General features: G+C 32.9%; 2 protein-coding genes across 2 annotated transcripts in view; one reads left to right on the top strand and one right to left on the bottom strand.

Annotated features, from left to right (window-relative positions):
- LOC133205977 (ubiquitin-protein ligase E3B-like) overlaps window positions 1-5,865 on the bottom strand; it is a 28,262-nt gene extending 22,397 nt beyond the window's left edge. The window contains exons 1-9 of the mRNA XM_061341882.1: window positions 5,809-5,865; window positions 5,552-5,673; window positions 5,285-5,334; window positions 5,104-5,174; window positions 4,376-4,440; window positions 4,075-4,137; window positions 3,043-3,147; window positions 656-755; window positions 249-334 (exon numbers count right to left, since the gene is read on the bottom strand). Coding sequence (XP_061197866.1) covers window positions 249-334; window positions 656-755; window positions 3,043-3,147; window positions 4,075-4,137; window positions 4,376-4,440; window positions 5,104-5,174; window positions 5,285-5,334; window positions 5,552-5,665 — 654 coding nt within the window. The 5' untranslated portion in view covers window positions 5,666-5,673; window positions 5,809-5,865. The remainder of the gene's footprint in view (window positions 1-248; window positions 335-655; window positions 756-3,042; window positions 3,148-4,074; window positions 4,138-4,375; window positions 4,441-5,103; window positions 5,175-5,284; window positions 5,335-5,551; window positions 5,674-5,808) is intronic.
- A 204-nt stretch (window positions 5,866-6,069) lies between these two features.
- Window positions 6,070-13,772, top strand: LOC133172708 (NADH-ubiquinone oxidoreductase subunit 8-like). Its single transcript, XM_061307661.1, has 6 exons — window positions 6,070-6,144; window positions 8,399-8,467; window positions 8,619-8,708; window positions 8,916-9,088; window positions 12,054-12,182; window positions 13,529-13,772. The coding sequence occupies exons 1-6, from the start codon at window positions 6,108-6,110 to the stop codon at window positions 13,658-13,660; spliced, it is 630 nt and encodes a 209-aa protein (XP_061163645.1). The 5' UTR covers window positions 6,070-6,107; the 3' UTR covers window positions 13,661-13,772.
- Window positions 13,773-15,515: the final 1,743 nt, after the last annotated feature.

Raw genomic sequence — 15,515 nt, 5'->3', positions numbered from 1 at the left:
TATAATGAAACTCCGACGAAAAAATGAGATTGCATGTATAAGCGTACTTCATTGTACGCACATACGTAACTTATAAACTGTTATGCAACGTTTCAGTGATTTTTATTTTTAGCGCCAATGATAATTCGCAAAATTTTAAAACGTAAAAATTAATCAACACCTCTTTGACCCAGATTCGCAAAAATAAATCGACGTAAAAATTTCCAGATTTACGGTATTCACTCAATGCTTCTATTTTATAAAGGTACCTTTAACACTGGATATAATCCCTTTGTATTAAGATGGCCCATTATATTGTTACACAGCTGATTCATTCCTGGTGTTAGTGTCTCTCCTGAGAAAAAAAGATGGAAAATCAGGGGATGGGGTACTTTAAAAAGGTCACAGAAGTTAAAGTGTGCTTTAAAACTGTCATTTGTTCATTGAAATTTGAAGTTGTAATTTCCACTAATTTGAATGACAAAAATGTTTCCTTGCAACAAATAAATTTTTGCCTAAGGAAATTTTCAAACATCGCAAAAGAAATTTTTAAATGCAAAAAAGAATTCTTTGGTAAAAATGTAAATCTACCATTCAGTTAAAAAACCTCATTCACTTTACAACCAATTGATTTCTATATCCCATTCAATATATGAGTCACATGTTTTATCATTACCCAGTTTTCCCTTGAGAATCTTCCATCCTCCTGCACTCGTGAATGTAATCAGTACAGTCAGATATAGATTGACTCTCTTCATATCAGAATGATTCTCAGCCTACAAATGAACACAGTATAGTCAAATACAGATTGACTTCATATCAGAGTGATTCTCAGCCTACAAATAAACACAGTATAGTCAAATACAGATTGACTTCATATCAGAGTGATTCTCAGCCTACAAATGAACACAGTATAGTCAAATACAGATTGACTTCGTATCAGAGTGATTCTCAGCCTACAAATAAACACAGTATAGTCCAATACAGATTGACTTCATATCAGAGTGATTCTCAGGCTACAAATAAACACAGCACAGTCCAATACAGATTGACTTCAGAATGATTCTCAGGCTACAAATAAACACAGCACAGTCAGATACAGATTGACTTCATATCAGAGTGATTCTCAGCCCACAAATAAGAATTCTGCTAGTAATGCATTAGCAATACTGGTCCCCTACTGGTAAGTGTAATCTGCTTCCCATTAAGAATTGAAAAAGCTGTAATTCCATCAAAAAATCACTGAAGCGGTGCAAAATCAATCTGTAACTTATCAAGCTCAAAAATCAGCTCAATATCTGCAAGCATTTAGAAAAAAAGTGAGGAAAAACCAAGTGGGACAGACTGACAAACAAACTAACAGCTAGACAGATGGACAAACAGACAAAGTCCCCTCTGGTTTCACCGGTAGGGGATTAATAAACAAGTGTCAGTATCTCATGTCTGTGTGAAGAAATACCTATTAGGGTACAGCAGTATTTGTTGAATATAATTTCATTCTATGACTATAACCTAAATTATGACTGCTTAGTTTACCCTCAAACTATAAAAGTCACTTATTTCAGCTACAATCTCTAATCAAAGTACTGATACAGTACTGAAAGACGGGGTCAAATACTTAACTTCACTATTTTACACATGCATGTGCAACAGCATGTTGAAAATTTTATGTAGAGCTTTGATACTAAATTATATATATTTTTTTTATAATTTAATATTAACATTTAAAAAAAATGTGAACAAATTTATCTGCACATTTATTTTCTTTTACGCTGTAATAGAATAATCAGTAACCGCTAGTCAAGAAACCTTTTTGAATTGTCCGAATGTCACTGGGTCCGAATTAATATGACATTTCGGGAAGTAAATAATCGATGATGCGTACGCAGTCTTGTATTACACAGCCGAGTAGTTTGTATACTAAAGTGGTTCAGTATTATGTTTTTCACGTTAAAAATTTTCAAAACGGTTCTTTAATTTGAGTAAGAAAAACTTCATATGGCTCTCTTTAGTTTGATACAGAGTGTTAGTATTTTAATCAAAACAATTTCTGCACTCTTTCATGTAGCGTAGATTAAATTCATGTGTTCTCCCCACGGCTTCCGTTTTGAGGCCTCGACTGACAGTAAACTAATAGACGGGGTCACGTGACCCCGTCTAAAAACTAAATTCACTTTGATATGTACATAAGAGTGATTACCAGTCAGGGGTGAGACTGAAATCCGTCATTTGTGAAAAATGATGGATAATCGTCATATTTACTAAGTACGTATTTTCGTCATTTTTGTCAATATGACTTACTATCATCATATTTTCTTTTTCAACTTAATTCTTCTATCCTGGTTACATAAAAGCGAAATTTGAATTCACCGCTGAAAGAAGAGTGTTTACACAAGTTTCATTTCATCCGGGTCACTAATTACTGCCGACCACGTGCGTTAGAACATCAACATGGAAGGTGAAAGTTATTATTTAGCGGTAAAATGTCGAATTTTGGTAGAACTAATTCGCCATTTTTACATGGCTTTTAGCCCTATAAAAACATATAGTACACCGTCTGGAAGAATACGTACTTGTAGAGAAAAGTCTCGACAAAAAGTTAAAGCCATAAAAAAGTAGTGCGCCCCGTAAAACAAGCGAGATATTTCAGTGCGCCCAGACCCTCCATTTTGAAAAAAGACGGAATATCGTCATTTTCGTCTTCTTTCCTATTTAATGCAAATAAATTGACAAATAACTCTTCCACTCTTATTTTTGCTTGGGAAATTTATACTGTCAACATAACCAGTATTGTAGTCAACTGTATTAGAGAAATGAAGTTCGTTTACGATGTTTTTTGTCCTTTTCTCGGTTGGTGGATCTAACATTTTTCAAAGAGAGGTAACTCGGTATTCTATAAACACTCTAAATTTTTATGACTGTTTTTCGTCATTTTCTTAAAAATGACGAGTTTAAGTCATAATAAAAATTTTATTTTATGGCTTAAAATCGTCATTTTAAAAATGACGGATTTCAGTCTCACCCCTGACTGATTACATTACATGTTGGTACTAAGTAACATACCTTTAAAGACTTGAGAAAAGAGCAGCACTTCCACAAAACTTCTTTGATCTGTGCTATCCAGGGTAACACAACATCTTTGTTCAATACTAAATAAACATAGCACATCTGTGAATAAAGAAATTTGATGATTACAAAGTGCATTTTGTTAATTTCTTGGTCACAACTGTATATAAAAGTTGGACTTAATATTCTTAACAAGTGTTTCATGAGTATGATTTGTTAAACTAAACAACAGGCTACAAGGGTATGACTTCTTATAAAGGAGTACATCTTGCTAAAGTAAAAAGATGACTTGTTATACTTAACATTGTTACAGGAGTAGGATTTGTTATACTACACAACTGACTACTGGGGTAGGAATTGTTATACAATACAATTGACTGCAGGAGTAGGACTTGTTATACTATTCACCTGACCACAGGAGTAGGACTTGTAATACTATACAACTGACTACAGGAGTAGGATTTGTTATACTATACAATAGACTAAAGGAATAGGACTTGTTATACCAAATGACTGTTACAGGAGTAGGACTTGTACTATACAACTGACTACAGGAGTAGGACTTGTTACACTATATGACTGTTACAGGAGTAGACTCATTATAAATTTAAGGGAAAAAATCATCTTAATAGATTGCAGAACGTGTGCACAGCCCATGGCAAAAAATGTTATCAATTTTGTTATTAAGGATGTCCACTTGATATTATGATTTATTTGAATAAAGCTTGAAAATGAAATCTTTTTGTGCAATAATTTTTATGATCCAAGGAAGTTTTAAGATTTTGAAATGATCTTGTAAATAGTTGTTATATTGCTCTCTATACAAGGACAAAGAATTGACATTTTAAGAGAAATCAAATTTCCTTTCAACTTAGTCTTATATACAGTCACTCATTAGCATGAATCTAAATAACAATAATAAAACTCTTGCATAGTCTCATTTAAAGTGACCAATATTGACATCTTTATTTGATTATTTTATGAGTAAAAGTAGCATATTTTAATGGAATCTTTCAAAATTGGCTTTACCTTCATATTGTCTGCACTTGTATCCATTGATGACAGTAGGTATCTGCAGAGGTAATCAAATTGCTGTAATGAAGAAAATTACAATTACATATTATTACATGTACATCTACAAATACAAATGTAGAAAATGGCCCTTTAAACCATCAAATAGAAATACATTTGTATAGTTTCTACATGATGATTAAAAGTCATTTTTACAGTAGTATAGTACTCTACACATATTGCAATAGCACCCTCTCTGTTTGTATTGTCATTATGTAATCGACATAATTTTTGCTTTATAATATGCAGACTTTATTACCCCAGCATCTCTGTCTTTGTCAAAAACAAAGAAAAACTTTTGTATTGTCCTGTATACTTCAAGTGCTGTAAAGAGAATAAAAACCATATCACTTGTTCATCATTAAAAATCTAAACATTTAAAGTCATATTGTTTTGATGTAAGGACTACATATATTGTCACAAATTAACAAAATTTTCTTATATTCATAGCTAGTTTTGGTAAAACATATCTGAATATATAAATGGAAGAGTCTTCTGTTCATGTGCGTAAGTTTACTTACTCTTCATTTTGAAGCCAATCATGTATGTTTTTCACATTATTTTTAATTTATCATATTCAGTCATTACTACAGTGTTTCAATAAAATCAATCTGGCCAGACATGTACCACTTTATTTCAACAATATGCCCTTTACCATACCCTCTCTTTCCATATAGAATTCATGTAATGTTTTACCCCATCCTCTCATCAATATGTCACACTTCTTGTCATCACACAACCTACATTTTTATTTATTCAGATCACCTAAACTTGCATATGATTGTTCATGTCTTGTAGATGTGAAATAAGACTTTTTTTAAAAGTTTGGTTTTGACCCCAAGGTTCCCATGAACTAAAATGCTGTGATTTACAAATTAATATCATTAAAACTGGTATTCCTACATCTAAGCAATAGTAAAAAATAAAAATGTGCAATATCATGTAGATGTGCAACATGGTTTTGACATTTTATCTATTTTAAAGAACCTGGTTTGAGCTTTGGCTTATAAACTGCTCCTGGATCTGGTGGAATTTCTAGCACATCTTCTAGCTCTTTGCTGCAGAAGGTTAAAAAAAAAAGAGAAATTCAAACTGCTTAATGCCTTTAACAGACTAAAATAATTTCAGTTTAAAACTGCTGCATTCAATAACTTGGAAAACATTTTACCATATTTCTCTGTGTAATTTGCACCTCGTAACAAATCCTCGGACAGTAGCCTACAAATATCAAACATTCAATTATAATACCTACATATTTATCTACATGATCTCAATTCTATTTCATCAAAGTTTGATAAATAATAAATATGATGGTAAATTTGCTCCATAGTTTTCAACACTTAAATGTCAAAAGAAAAAATTAACTCAATTCACAAAATAAACTTAATCTACACCGGTCACTCATCCACAATAGAATTAAGATGTTTAAACATACTTGAATGACAATGGCTGCATCATTCTTTAGTTTGTCATTAGCTCTTTCTTCTCGTAATGCTTTAGTCTGTTCCAAAAACTGGTTCTTTTTGGTTATATCTACTTTACTGAACATGTTAACGTCTACAAAACATTTCATGCAGCTGCTGAGAATGATACAAAATGTTGCCTACAGATTAAATATGACATTAATTTGCAATTCTCTTATACACAAGACATGGAAAAACAAAACCCTAGCATAATATGAGGTAATCAAACCTGTTATAAGCTCAACAACAAGCTCTTTATTGCAAAAGAGACTTTCTTAAGTTTCTACTAATTCTGTTTTTGGTGTTGACAACTGAATTGAGTGTATTACGATTCCGATCAATAAAAAAAATCTTAGAAATTACGTTATTAATTTATGTTGTCGATAGCTCAAATTTTGAAATAAGACAGCAGTAAAAAAAAAAAAAATAATTTCGATTTTTAAAACAAGTTCAGAGTTCAGAATATATATATTTTTAAAAATACCATCGGGATCAGAATTTGGATGTACACTGGGGACCTCTGCCAAAATGGCAACAAAACTGCTATTTTCTCTTGTATCAAGAGGTAAGATGTTGCATTACATTTACTGTCATATATATATTGTATTATGTTTCATGATTACCAGGTTGTCGTGTAGATAAAAAGTTTCAATGTACTATGTCCGCTAATCACCTTCATATTAGCGTTCGAATTTCCTCGTTTGCCAACGATCAGAAAAAAATCTTGCATAACATGTTTTCGAAGTCATGAGATAAGACAAGAATTGATACTGCTTTTTTCAAATTTATTTTTTATTATTTTATTTAATTTTTTGCTAAAGTTAGAATGGATTAACAAACATTAAGTTGCAGAATATTGCCATTTGCTTCATAAATATTACTGAATTGAATTTGACAGGTTGGGACTGATCGTCCAAATGGGATATCAGGGAGGGTTTTTAGGTCTTAAAAAATCAAGGGCCTGGGCCTTTCTATTTGGGAAAAATAGCAACATTTGCTGCGTCATATGGTTGAAATTGGGGAAAATGTCATATTTACTATTTTTCTAAATAAAATTCAAATATTTTTTTTTTATCAATTGCAAGGTATTTTTTGACTTATATTAAATTTAGTCAATCATTTTTTGGAGCATACCTTTTATATTTTTTTTAAACACCATTCCTGATATACATATTACTGAGTTTGGACATTTTTTGACCATATTTGTTTGTTTCCATTGTCTTTTGGGAATTTTCCTTTATGAAAGTGGGAAAAACACATACTTTTTACCACTGGGAATGGGGCAGTATACAGGCCCCCTACAACCCCTAAAAACCTGGGTATTATAGCCCACTTGGGATATAGTATTCCATATGGGATATAAATTTACAGTACTTTAAAAGGAATAACTTTTGGCAAGCAAGTTTTTCTGCAACCCTACAGTTCCCCAAGAAGTTTAGGAACTTCCAAGGGATCAATCTCCTAAAGAGTGGGCATACAGAAAAATTTGTTAACCAAAAGTTATTCCTTTATATAAGAATCTTAATGCGGATTTATGATATTTAAGCAAAAATAAAACTTTTCATTTTTTGCACTCTAAAGAACAAGGTATTTTGGCCCTGTGAATTTCTGAAAGAGTGAAACTACTAAGTTTTAGTTGACAATGCATTCATTGAAATATCATTTAGACCCTTGGTGACTATGTATCTATAAAAAAACGATGTAATTAACTAATTTTCTGGCTAGTCAATGCATTGTGATGTCATGAATTGTGTCATATTTACCATATCCTGAAAATTCTACAAAAACGGCCATTCTTTTAAGCTATTTTTCAATATTTCATATCATGCAATCTCTGATCTAAAACATGCAATTATATAATGATAGAACTGTTTCTGAAGATTACAAAACATGTTTTATTTTTTTGGATCAAGGAGTGTGCTCATATTTTTATATTTCACTGAAAGTACTTAATTAAACCTGTTTTCTTTAAAATTTAAGAATATTGCAATTTCACAGAGTGTGTTTCCCAATACCTGGACTTTCTAAGGAAGCTTTTTAATAGGGAATGAAAGCACTAAGCTTCTACTTTATCTCGATGTTTGAAATGGAACATAGAGTGTTGGTCAATATTGATTAAATTGGTATAGCTACAGGGCCATTTCAAGAACAAAGTGAACCTAGCTCTTTATAACCCACTTGGGATATCATATCCCAAACAGGCTATTATATCCCATTTGGACAATTGGACCCAACCTGTTTGACATATATAACATAGCTTTGGGTGTATAAAGTAAATTTTAAATGGTGAAATTACAATGAGCTTTAATACATACATGCAAACTTTTGAAAATTCTCATGGGGAAGATTGCTCTGAGCAATATTTTTCAAAGCTCTAAATTTGTTACATTTTGTCTTAAAAATATTTTTCCTTTATTTAATATCAATCAAATACATGTATTTTATATTTTCCACTGACCTCAACAAATTATAATTTGACATACATTTGAATATATTTATGGTGGGCCGAATGCAGTTGTGTATTTTTATTAGTGGATACCTTTTCACTTTCAATTAATATTCATCTCTTCAAACCGCTAACTAAAGACACTTTAAGTCTAGACTGTGAAGTCATATGTTTGTTGCATTTCCATATGGAAGTCTGAAAAGTGCAAATTTTTAACAAAGGACATTTTGTCTACTATCTATTTGCAATATCCATTAAATCAAGATGAGTTTATTTTTTGATGAATTAACTTTTGTTATTAACGATAAGAACATGGTTTCTGGGGATGTGCAATTTACTGTCAATAAAAGTGGGAATCCTGGTATCTTAATAGGTCAGCCCAGCAGAGTCATTGGTCAGGCTACCAGACCATTCTCAGTATCTCAAAATAGAAATAAATATGGTAAGTTTCATTTCTCTTAAAATTGATATAGTGAAAAAGTTACTTTTGCCACTGATTGTGATGTCCAGAAATACAGCATCATGATCAATGTACACATCAGAATATTTTTTAAAAAACAAGCCTGCCATGTTTTCTACACATTTTTTTTTAGTTATTGTATCAAGGAAGGAACCAGAGGTCACAATTGAGGCAATGACAAACAGATTTGTTATGATTTCTTTTTACCAGGAAATTATTGCAGGTAAGTAGTATACATGTGTATTTTCTATTGATTATTTCCTAAAGCAGTTTTTAGCTCACCTTCACAGAGTCTAGATGAGCTTATGGTATACCCCCTTCATCAGCACCAGTGTCCCATGTTAAAGTAGTAGAAACAAATTCCATTCTCAAATAATAAATATTATTCCGAGGGCCCTGGATAAATTTTTGCTCATGTTTGATTTTAAAGGTATGAGAACTGTCCTTGGAATGATATTCAAAGAGCCAGCCACTCTGAATTATCCCTTTGAAAAGGGCCCACTAAGTCCGCGATTCCGTGGGGAGCATGCTCTGAGAAGATACCCCTCAGGAGAGGAGAGGTGTATTGCTTGTAAACTGTGTGAAGCTATCTGTCCAGCTCAGGTATAGTAATACTGCTGTACACTATTGTATCTATAGGAATACAGCCTTGAGTGGATTTATGAACATGGTTAAACAGGGTGCGAAAAAAAGGACTAGTCTAGTATGAGTTGAAATCGGCTGAGGATAAGGGGATATCTTGATCTGCTTGTCATTGGTGACAAGTAAATTTTTTTGTCTTGATAACTTCAAAAAGAAAACTTAAAATCCAGCAATGTTAAAATTGCATTACCAACTTTAGACTGTTTGCCAATCCATTGGCACAAAAGAGTTAAATCTATTTTGACAGCTAGTTGTCATAAATTAAGTGTCTGGTTGAACAAGACTAAACTAGAAATCAAGAGAAAAATGGAAGTCATATTTCTAAAATGAATCAGGCAGTCTTTTGATATTACACTTTTACATTGATTCAATTGAAAGAAATCTTTATTTAAATTACTAAATATTTACCAGTAATGCAGTGTATATGGTGCAATTTTCATCAAGGCTGATTATCTTATGGAAAAAGATAAGGATACAGTAGTCATTCTGGAAAAGATTTTTTTTATATTTGTGTGTTCTTCCCTAAATATTTGGTTATAATTTCACAAAAAGGAAACAACCTGCTTCCAGATTTGACAAGAGAGTCAGACTCTGAATAAATGAATATCACATGTACACCAGCCATAGTTCTATAGATAAAGAAATCTGAAACATGTCATGATCTTTCTTATTCTTTTTATTGGCAAGAAAATGAGCCTTATGTGGCATAAGCAAAATTATCATGAATATGAGTGGTGATGATTTCAAACTTGTCCTCTGGAATGAGTGGTCTCTGAAATTGTTTTCTTACCCTGATGACAGTTAAAGCTAATACATGTATGTGTTTCAAAGACCCAGAAACCTTTTCAAAGGCTGAATATTATGACACTCAATCATACATACACATGTACACAAACACACACATGTAAACATGGAGAGTCCTTAGAAAGTCAAATATTGCTAATTGGGAAGCAAGTGATCACAGTTTTACATGCAAATCATCTTTTAAAAAAATTCTCTCAATATACTATATAAGTGGAATTTTTAGCGAGACGCAAGTTTAGCAATTTTTCCTAAAAACTTGGTATTTAATTTTAGCGTGAAGTAATTTGAGCAGTTTATGATGCCTTTAAAGATACCAGTAAACCTCTAATGCGGAATAAATTGTTAGCAATATTTAATTTTAGCAATCTCAACACCCTCGCTAAAATTTCTCTTTATACAGTAACAACTTCAAAGTCTATGAAATTAAAATGCAAGCATTATATTAAATGGGGTTTTTATTTTAGTTTGTTCAAACTTGGATCAATTTGTGTCACAGAAAGGGTTACATAGAAAATTTATAGGAATAGTCTTTTTAGCTTACCTGAGCTAAAAGCTTGAGTGAGTTTTTCTGTTCAAACATTGTCTGTAAACTTTTCAAAATTTTTTGACTTCACGAACCACTTGACCAATTTCAACCAAACTTACTACATAGCATGTATGGGTAAACGGGAGACAATTTTATCCAAATGAAGGGCCATGCCCTCTTTCAAGGGGAGATAATTAAGAATTGTGCAAATTCAATGGCATCTTAATAATTTCAAGAACCACTGGGGCAGAAAAGATTACATTTATGAAAACTTCATTACATATTGTGGATTCAAGTTTGTTCAAATGATGACCTCTGGGGATAGGTTGGAACTACAATATGAGATCAAATATATATAGGGAAAAATATTTAAAAATTGTCTTCTCAAGAACATGTAAGCCATGAAATTAAATAATCTTGTTAATATTGAAGCATTCTAGGGTAATGTAGATTCCAGTTTGTCCAAATCATGGCCCATGGGGGAAGGAGGGGGACACAATAGGAGATCAAAATTTTACATTGGAGTCTTAAAAAATCGTCTTTTCTAGAACAGCAAAACCATGACAAGTCACATGAATATGGAAGCATCCCCAGGTAGTGTAGATTCAAGTTTGTTCAAATCATGATACTGGGGGTATGGTGGCATCACAATAGGAGATCATGGTTTTACACAGGAATATATGGGGAAAATTTTCAAAAATCTTCCTCTAATAAGCAAAGCCATTATGAGTCATATTGATATGCAAGCATCGCTGTTAATTTAGATTCAAGTTTGTTCAGATCAGGGCTCCTTGGAATAGGTTGAGGCTACAATAGGGGATCAGAGTTTTAATGATGAACACTGGCCAGGGTTACATTTAGCATATGTACATGAAAAAAATCTCCTGAACAGCAAGGCCATCATAGTCATATTGATATTGAAGCATTCCAATGTTGGTGGATTCAACTTGATTAAATCAAAGCCCCCTAGCTTAGGGCTAGGATTTGGTCCACAACGTTTTCAACGAATTCAAACAGAAATTTAAAGAAAATGCTAATGAACAGATGGGGCAAACTGACTCAGGTGAGCCTCGTGGCCCATGGGCCTCTTATTTAAAAAGTTGCTGCAAAAGACTCTGGTGACACAGCAGTGCTCTCAAACCACTTTTTGGGACTGGGGCCGGGCCCGTTAAGATTGGGAAAATCGTGACCTTTTGGGAAATTTTGAGATACTTAAAAATCATGATATATTGGATTTTTTGTCTTTGTTATCAAGTACATTTTTGTTTTGCAATACATAGAAATATAAATAGCAAGTTTAATTATTACATATGCAACAATGTTTTTTTAGTTATTTGGAGAAATGACAATCAGGAAAATTAACACATTTGATTGGGAGAAAAGGTACCTTTTTTGAATTGGGAATGGGGCCTTTCAAAGGCCCCAGTTATAGACAGTTGAGAGCCCTGCACAGAAGTCTTTTATAATGTATACAGTGTATACATTCAGAATTAGAAAACCAGATTGCAACTGTTTCAAAATAAGAGATTTTGTTATCAAAAGTAAGTGTTACATATAAAATGAAACCATTAACCAATGAGGATCTTTGTGTTTAAGGCCATCACTATTGAGGCGGAGACGAGAGCTGACGGCAGTAGGAGGACGACACGATATGATATCGACATGACAAAATGTATTTATTGTGGTTTCTGCCAGGAAGCATGCCCAGTGGATGCCATTGTTGAGGTTGGTTTTTAAAATGCACAAATCATTAACCTATAAATTACACTGATGGAATAATTGTATGTCAGTAGTTTGCTACATTTACTTGTTAGTGTTCTGGGACCCATTTCTGCTTGGATTTCATTTTGAAATAAATTGCTAAGAAAAAAATATTTGCATTGGCTGAATTTTAGAAATGCCTGTATGCCTGATAAATCAAATTAGAGTATTTCTCCAACTCAGCAAGTTTTATGAAATATGCTAAAGCCTTGTTATTGAATTGCCAAGGGTAAATTTCTGCATGAATTATTAATTTCCCATCCTATTACCTCTTTTAACATTGGTAGGATCCAAGTTATATCTTAAAAGGCCTAAAACAAAAATATATAAAACATTTATTTTCTGAATTCAAATGGATCTATTGATGATGAATTAGTGTATGTTGAATAATCAGCCTTTTCTATCATAGGTGTTGTAACAGAGTACATTTGATAATGTACATGTTCAAATTCAAATGCCGAATACCATCTTAGATATAATTTGAGTCAACATTTAGTATATTAAATTGTATTTGTTTAATTGTTTATTCTTTTTTTAAGGGGGGGGGGGGGGGGGGCAATAGTCTAGCAAGCTTATCTCAGAATGTCATCACAGTGAATCAAGGCTATACCGGGTAATGTATCAAAGCTGAATTTTCACCATTTTAATCAATGGTTACAAAGTTATTTTATTGGAAAGTTTTGTTACATGTCTTAAGCATCACAATCTCCATTGACCTCTACTTTAATGATATGACCTTGAGTAAGTCACACCTGAAGGAAGCTCAAAACACTAAATAATGAAAAATGTTTTTGGAATTTGAGAAAATTTTATCATATGAAGGTGTACCTACTGAGTTTATGCAGTTCATTTTCAATAATAAGGTAACTGCCATGAAATATTCATATATTTATATACAGTGAAGTATTATGGAACAAAAATCACTGCTGAAATGAAATGAAATCAATGGGAAAATACATGTAAATGATGTTTCAATACTTCATCTTGGTGAAATATAATGTTAAGATTACTTTATCCATTATAAATGTTTCCATTTTATCTATCTTACATTTAAGGTCAGTTCACACTCACTGCATGCATGAACTACCCTACAAATACAACTCTTTAGTGTGAAGTGTTTAGGTCTTCCTTAAAAGAAAACAAGTTGAACATATATTGCTATCTGTTTTCATCCACTGTCATACGCTTCACATCATTCATTGTGCATTAATATTTGAACATTATTATTGGTGGTGGTGGTGGTGGGGGGGGGGGGGGGGGGGGAGAAGAAGACACAAATGTAAATGAGAATTTTGATGCTCTATTTGCAGGGCCCTAATTTTGAATACTCCACTGAGACTCATGAAGAACTTCTGTATAACAAAGAAAAGCTCCTGAGCAATGGAGACAAGTGGGAGGTGGAAATAGCAGCTAACCTTCAGGCTGACTACATGTATAGATGAAAGTGTTAAAGGAATTCAAGAAAAACTTAATTTTATTTCAGAGATCTTTGTATGAGGCATCATGTTAATGCAGACTTGTTTAATGGCTTAAATAAAACTACTATAATATTCATTCATCTTTGTTATTCATGTGTAATATCAAATGTATAGTGTTTTGTTCACTTGGTACTTATTCTTACTAAGTTACTAGTATGATAGATAAAAAAAAACCATGTAAAATTAGAACAGTTTAAAAATGTTTTCATATGTTTGTCTGTTAGTCTGTTAGCAAAAAAAAAAATCTGAGAAACAGGTTTTGAACAGTCTATGATTAAAGTTTAGGAAAAGATGTGCTTTTGTAAATAGCAGGAGCCCAGAGGAGACATCAATCCTACGGGCTGGGGACATTAAGTTAACAACAGACAGAAGGTAGATCTCAAAACTGGGGATTTCTTTGGAAAAATAAAGCATGATGTAATGGAATGTTAAGAAAACAAAGTGGCATGGAACCTAAAGATGAGCATTGAGCATCATGAGATAACATTATTTGTTTTCCTTCAAAATCTTGCAAGATTTGGATAAGATCAAACTTAATGGAAAAGAGTGCACTCAAGGGAAGTTAATTTGGATAATTGTTCAAAAGACTTAAAGGTCCATATGAACTTTTTTGATCAAAATTTGTCCATTGTCATTTTTATTTCTGTTGTTGTTGCTGTAAACTTTTCACATTTTCCTCTTCTTCTCTAGAAACACTTGCTAATTTCATCCAAACTTGCCACAAAGCATACTTGGGTAAAGTAAATTCAAGTTTAAAAAAAAGGGGGGGCTCCAAGGGAAGATAATCAAGAAAAGGCAAAAATAGATGGGGTCATTTAAACAGTAAAATCCTTTGTTTTTCTAACTTATAAGCTCACCTGAGCCAAAAGCTCAAGTGAAGTTTTCTGAATAAAATTTGTTGTCTTTCGTTTTAAGTGATGTAAACTTTTCACATTTTCATCTTCTCCAGAACCAGTGGGCCAATTTCAACCAAGTTTGGAACAGAATATCTTTGGGTAAAGGAGATTCAAGTTTATTCAAATGAAGGGCCACATCCTCTTACAAGGGGAGATGATTAAGAGAAGTAAAAGAAAGGTGGGGTCATTTAAAAATCTTTTCCCCAAGAACCAATGGGCCAAAAAAGATGAAAAATGTGAAAGCTTCCTGACGTAGAGTAGATTCAATTTTGGACAAAACATGACTCCAGGGGGTAGGGTTGGGCTACTATGAGTGATCAAAGTTTTACTTGGGAATACATTGGAAAAATCTTTAAAAGTCCTCTTCTGAAGAGCAGCAAATCCATGATTAGTCATATTTATATGGAAGCAATCCTCAGGTGATATTGATTCAAGTTTGTTCAAATCATGAGTTTTACATTGGTATATATATATATAGGGAAAATCTTTAAAAATCTTCTCAAGAACAGCAGAGCCATGCTTATATGGAAACATCCTCAAGTAGTGTTGATTCAAATCTGTTTAAATCATTACCCCTCAGGGGTAGAGAGGGGCCACAACAGGGGATCAAAGTTCAAATCATGATGACCCCTGGGGAGTAGGATAGGGCTGCAATATGTGATCTTAATTTCACAGGAACAATGTAGGGACTATTCTGCTGATGAAGAACAGAAGGACCATAGTGACTCAAGTGAGCATTGTGGCCCATGGGCCACTTGAATTAATGGTTGCATATATGGCAGAAAAAAACCATGTAATTTTTTTATGCCCCTGCCATGAAATGGCCTGGCCATAGTGGTACCCCTTTCAGTCAATCATTCTGTCATAGTTATTTTTCCTATGCTTGTAGAAAATGAACTGATTCTTGGAAGGCCTCTTGATAT

Source organism: Saccostrea echinata, unplaced genomic scaffold, assembly GCF_033153115.1.
Source record: "Saccostrea echinata isolate AGI-Se365-2 ecotype Australia unplaced genomic scaffold, CSIRO_AGI_Sech_v1 ptg000054l, whole genome shotgun sequence".
NCBI classification, from domain to species: Eukaryota; Metazoa; Mollusca; class Bivalvia; order Ostreida; family Ostreidae; genus Saccostrea; species Saccostrea echinata.
This window is presented reverse-complemented; position numbering and strand designations above follow the sequence as displayed.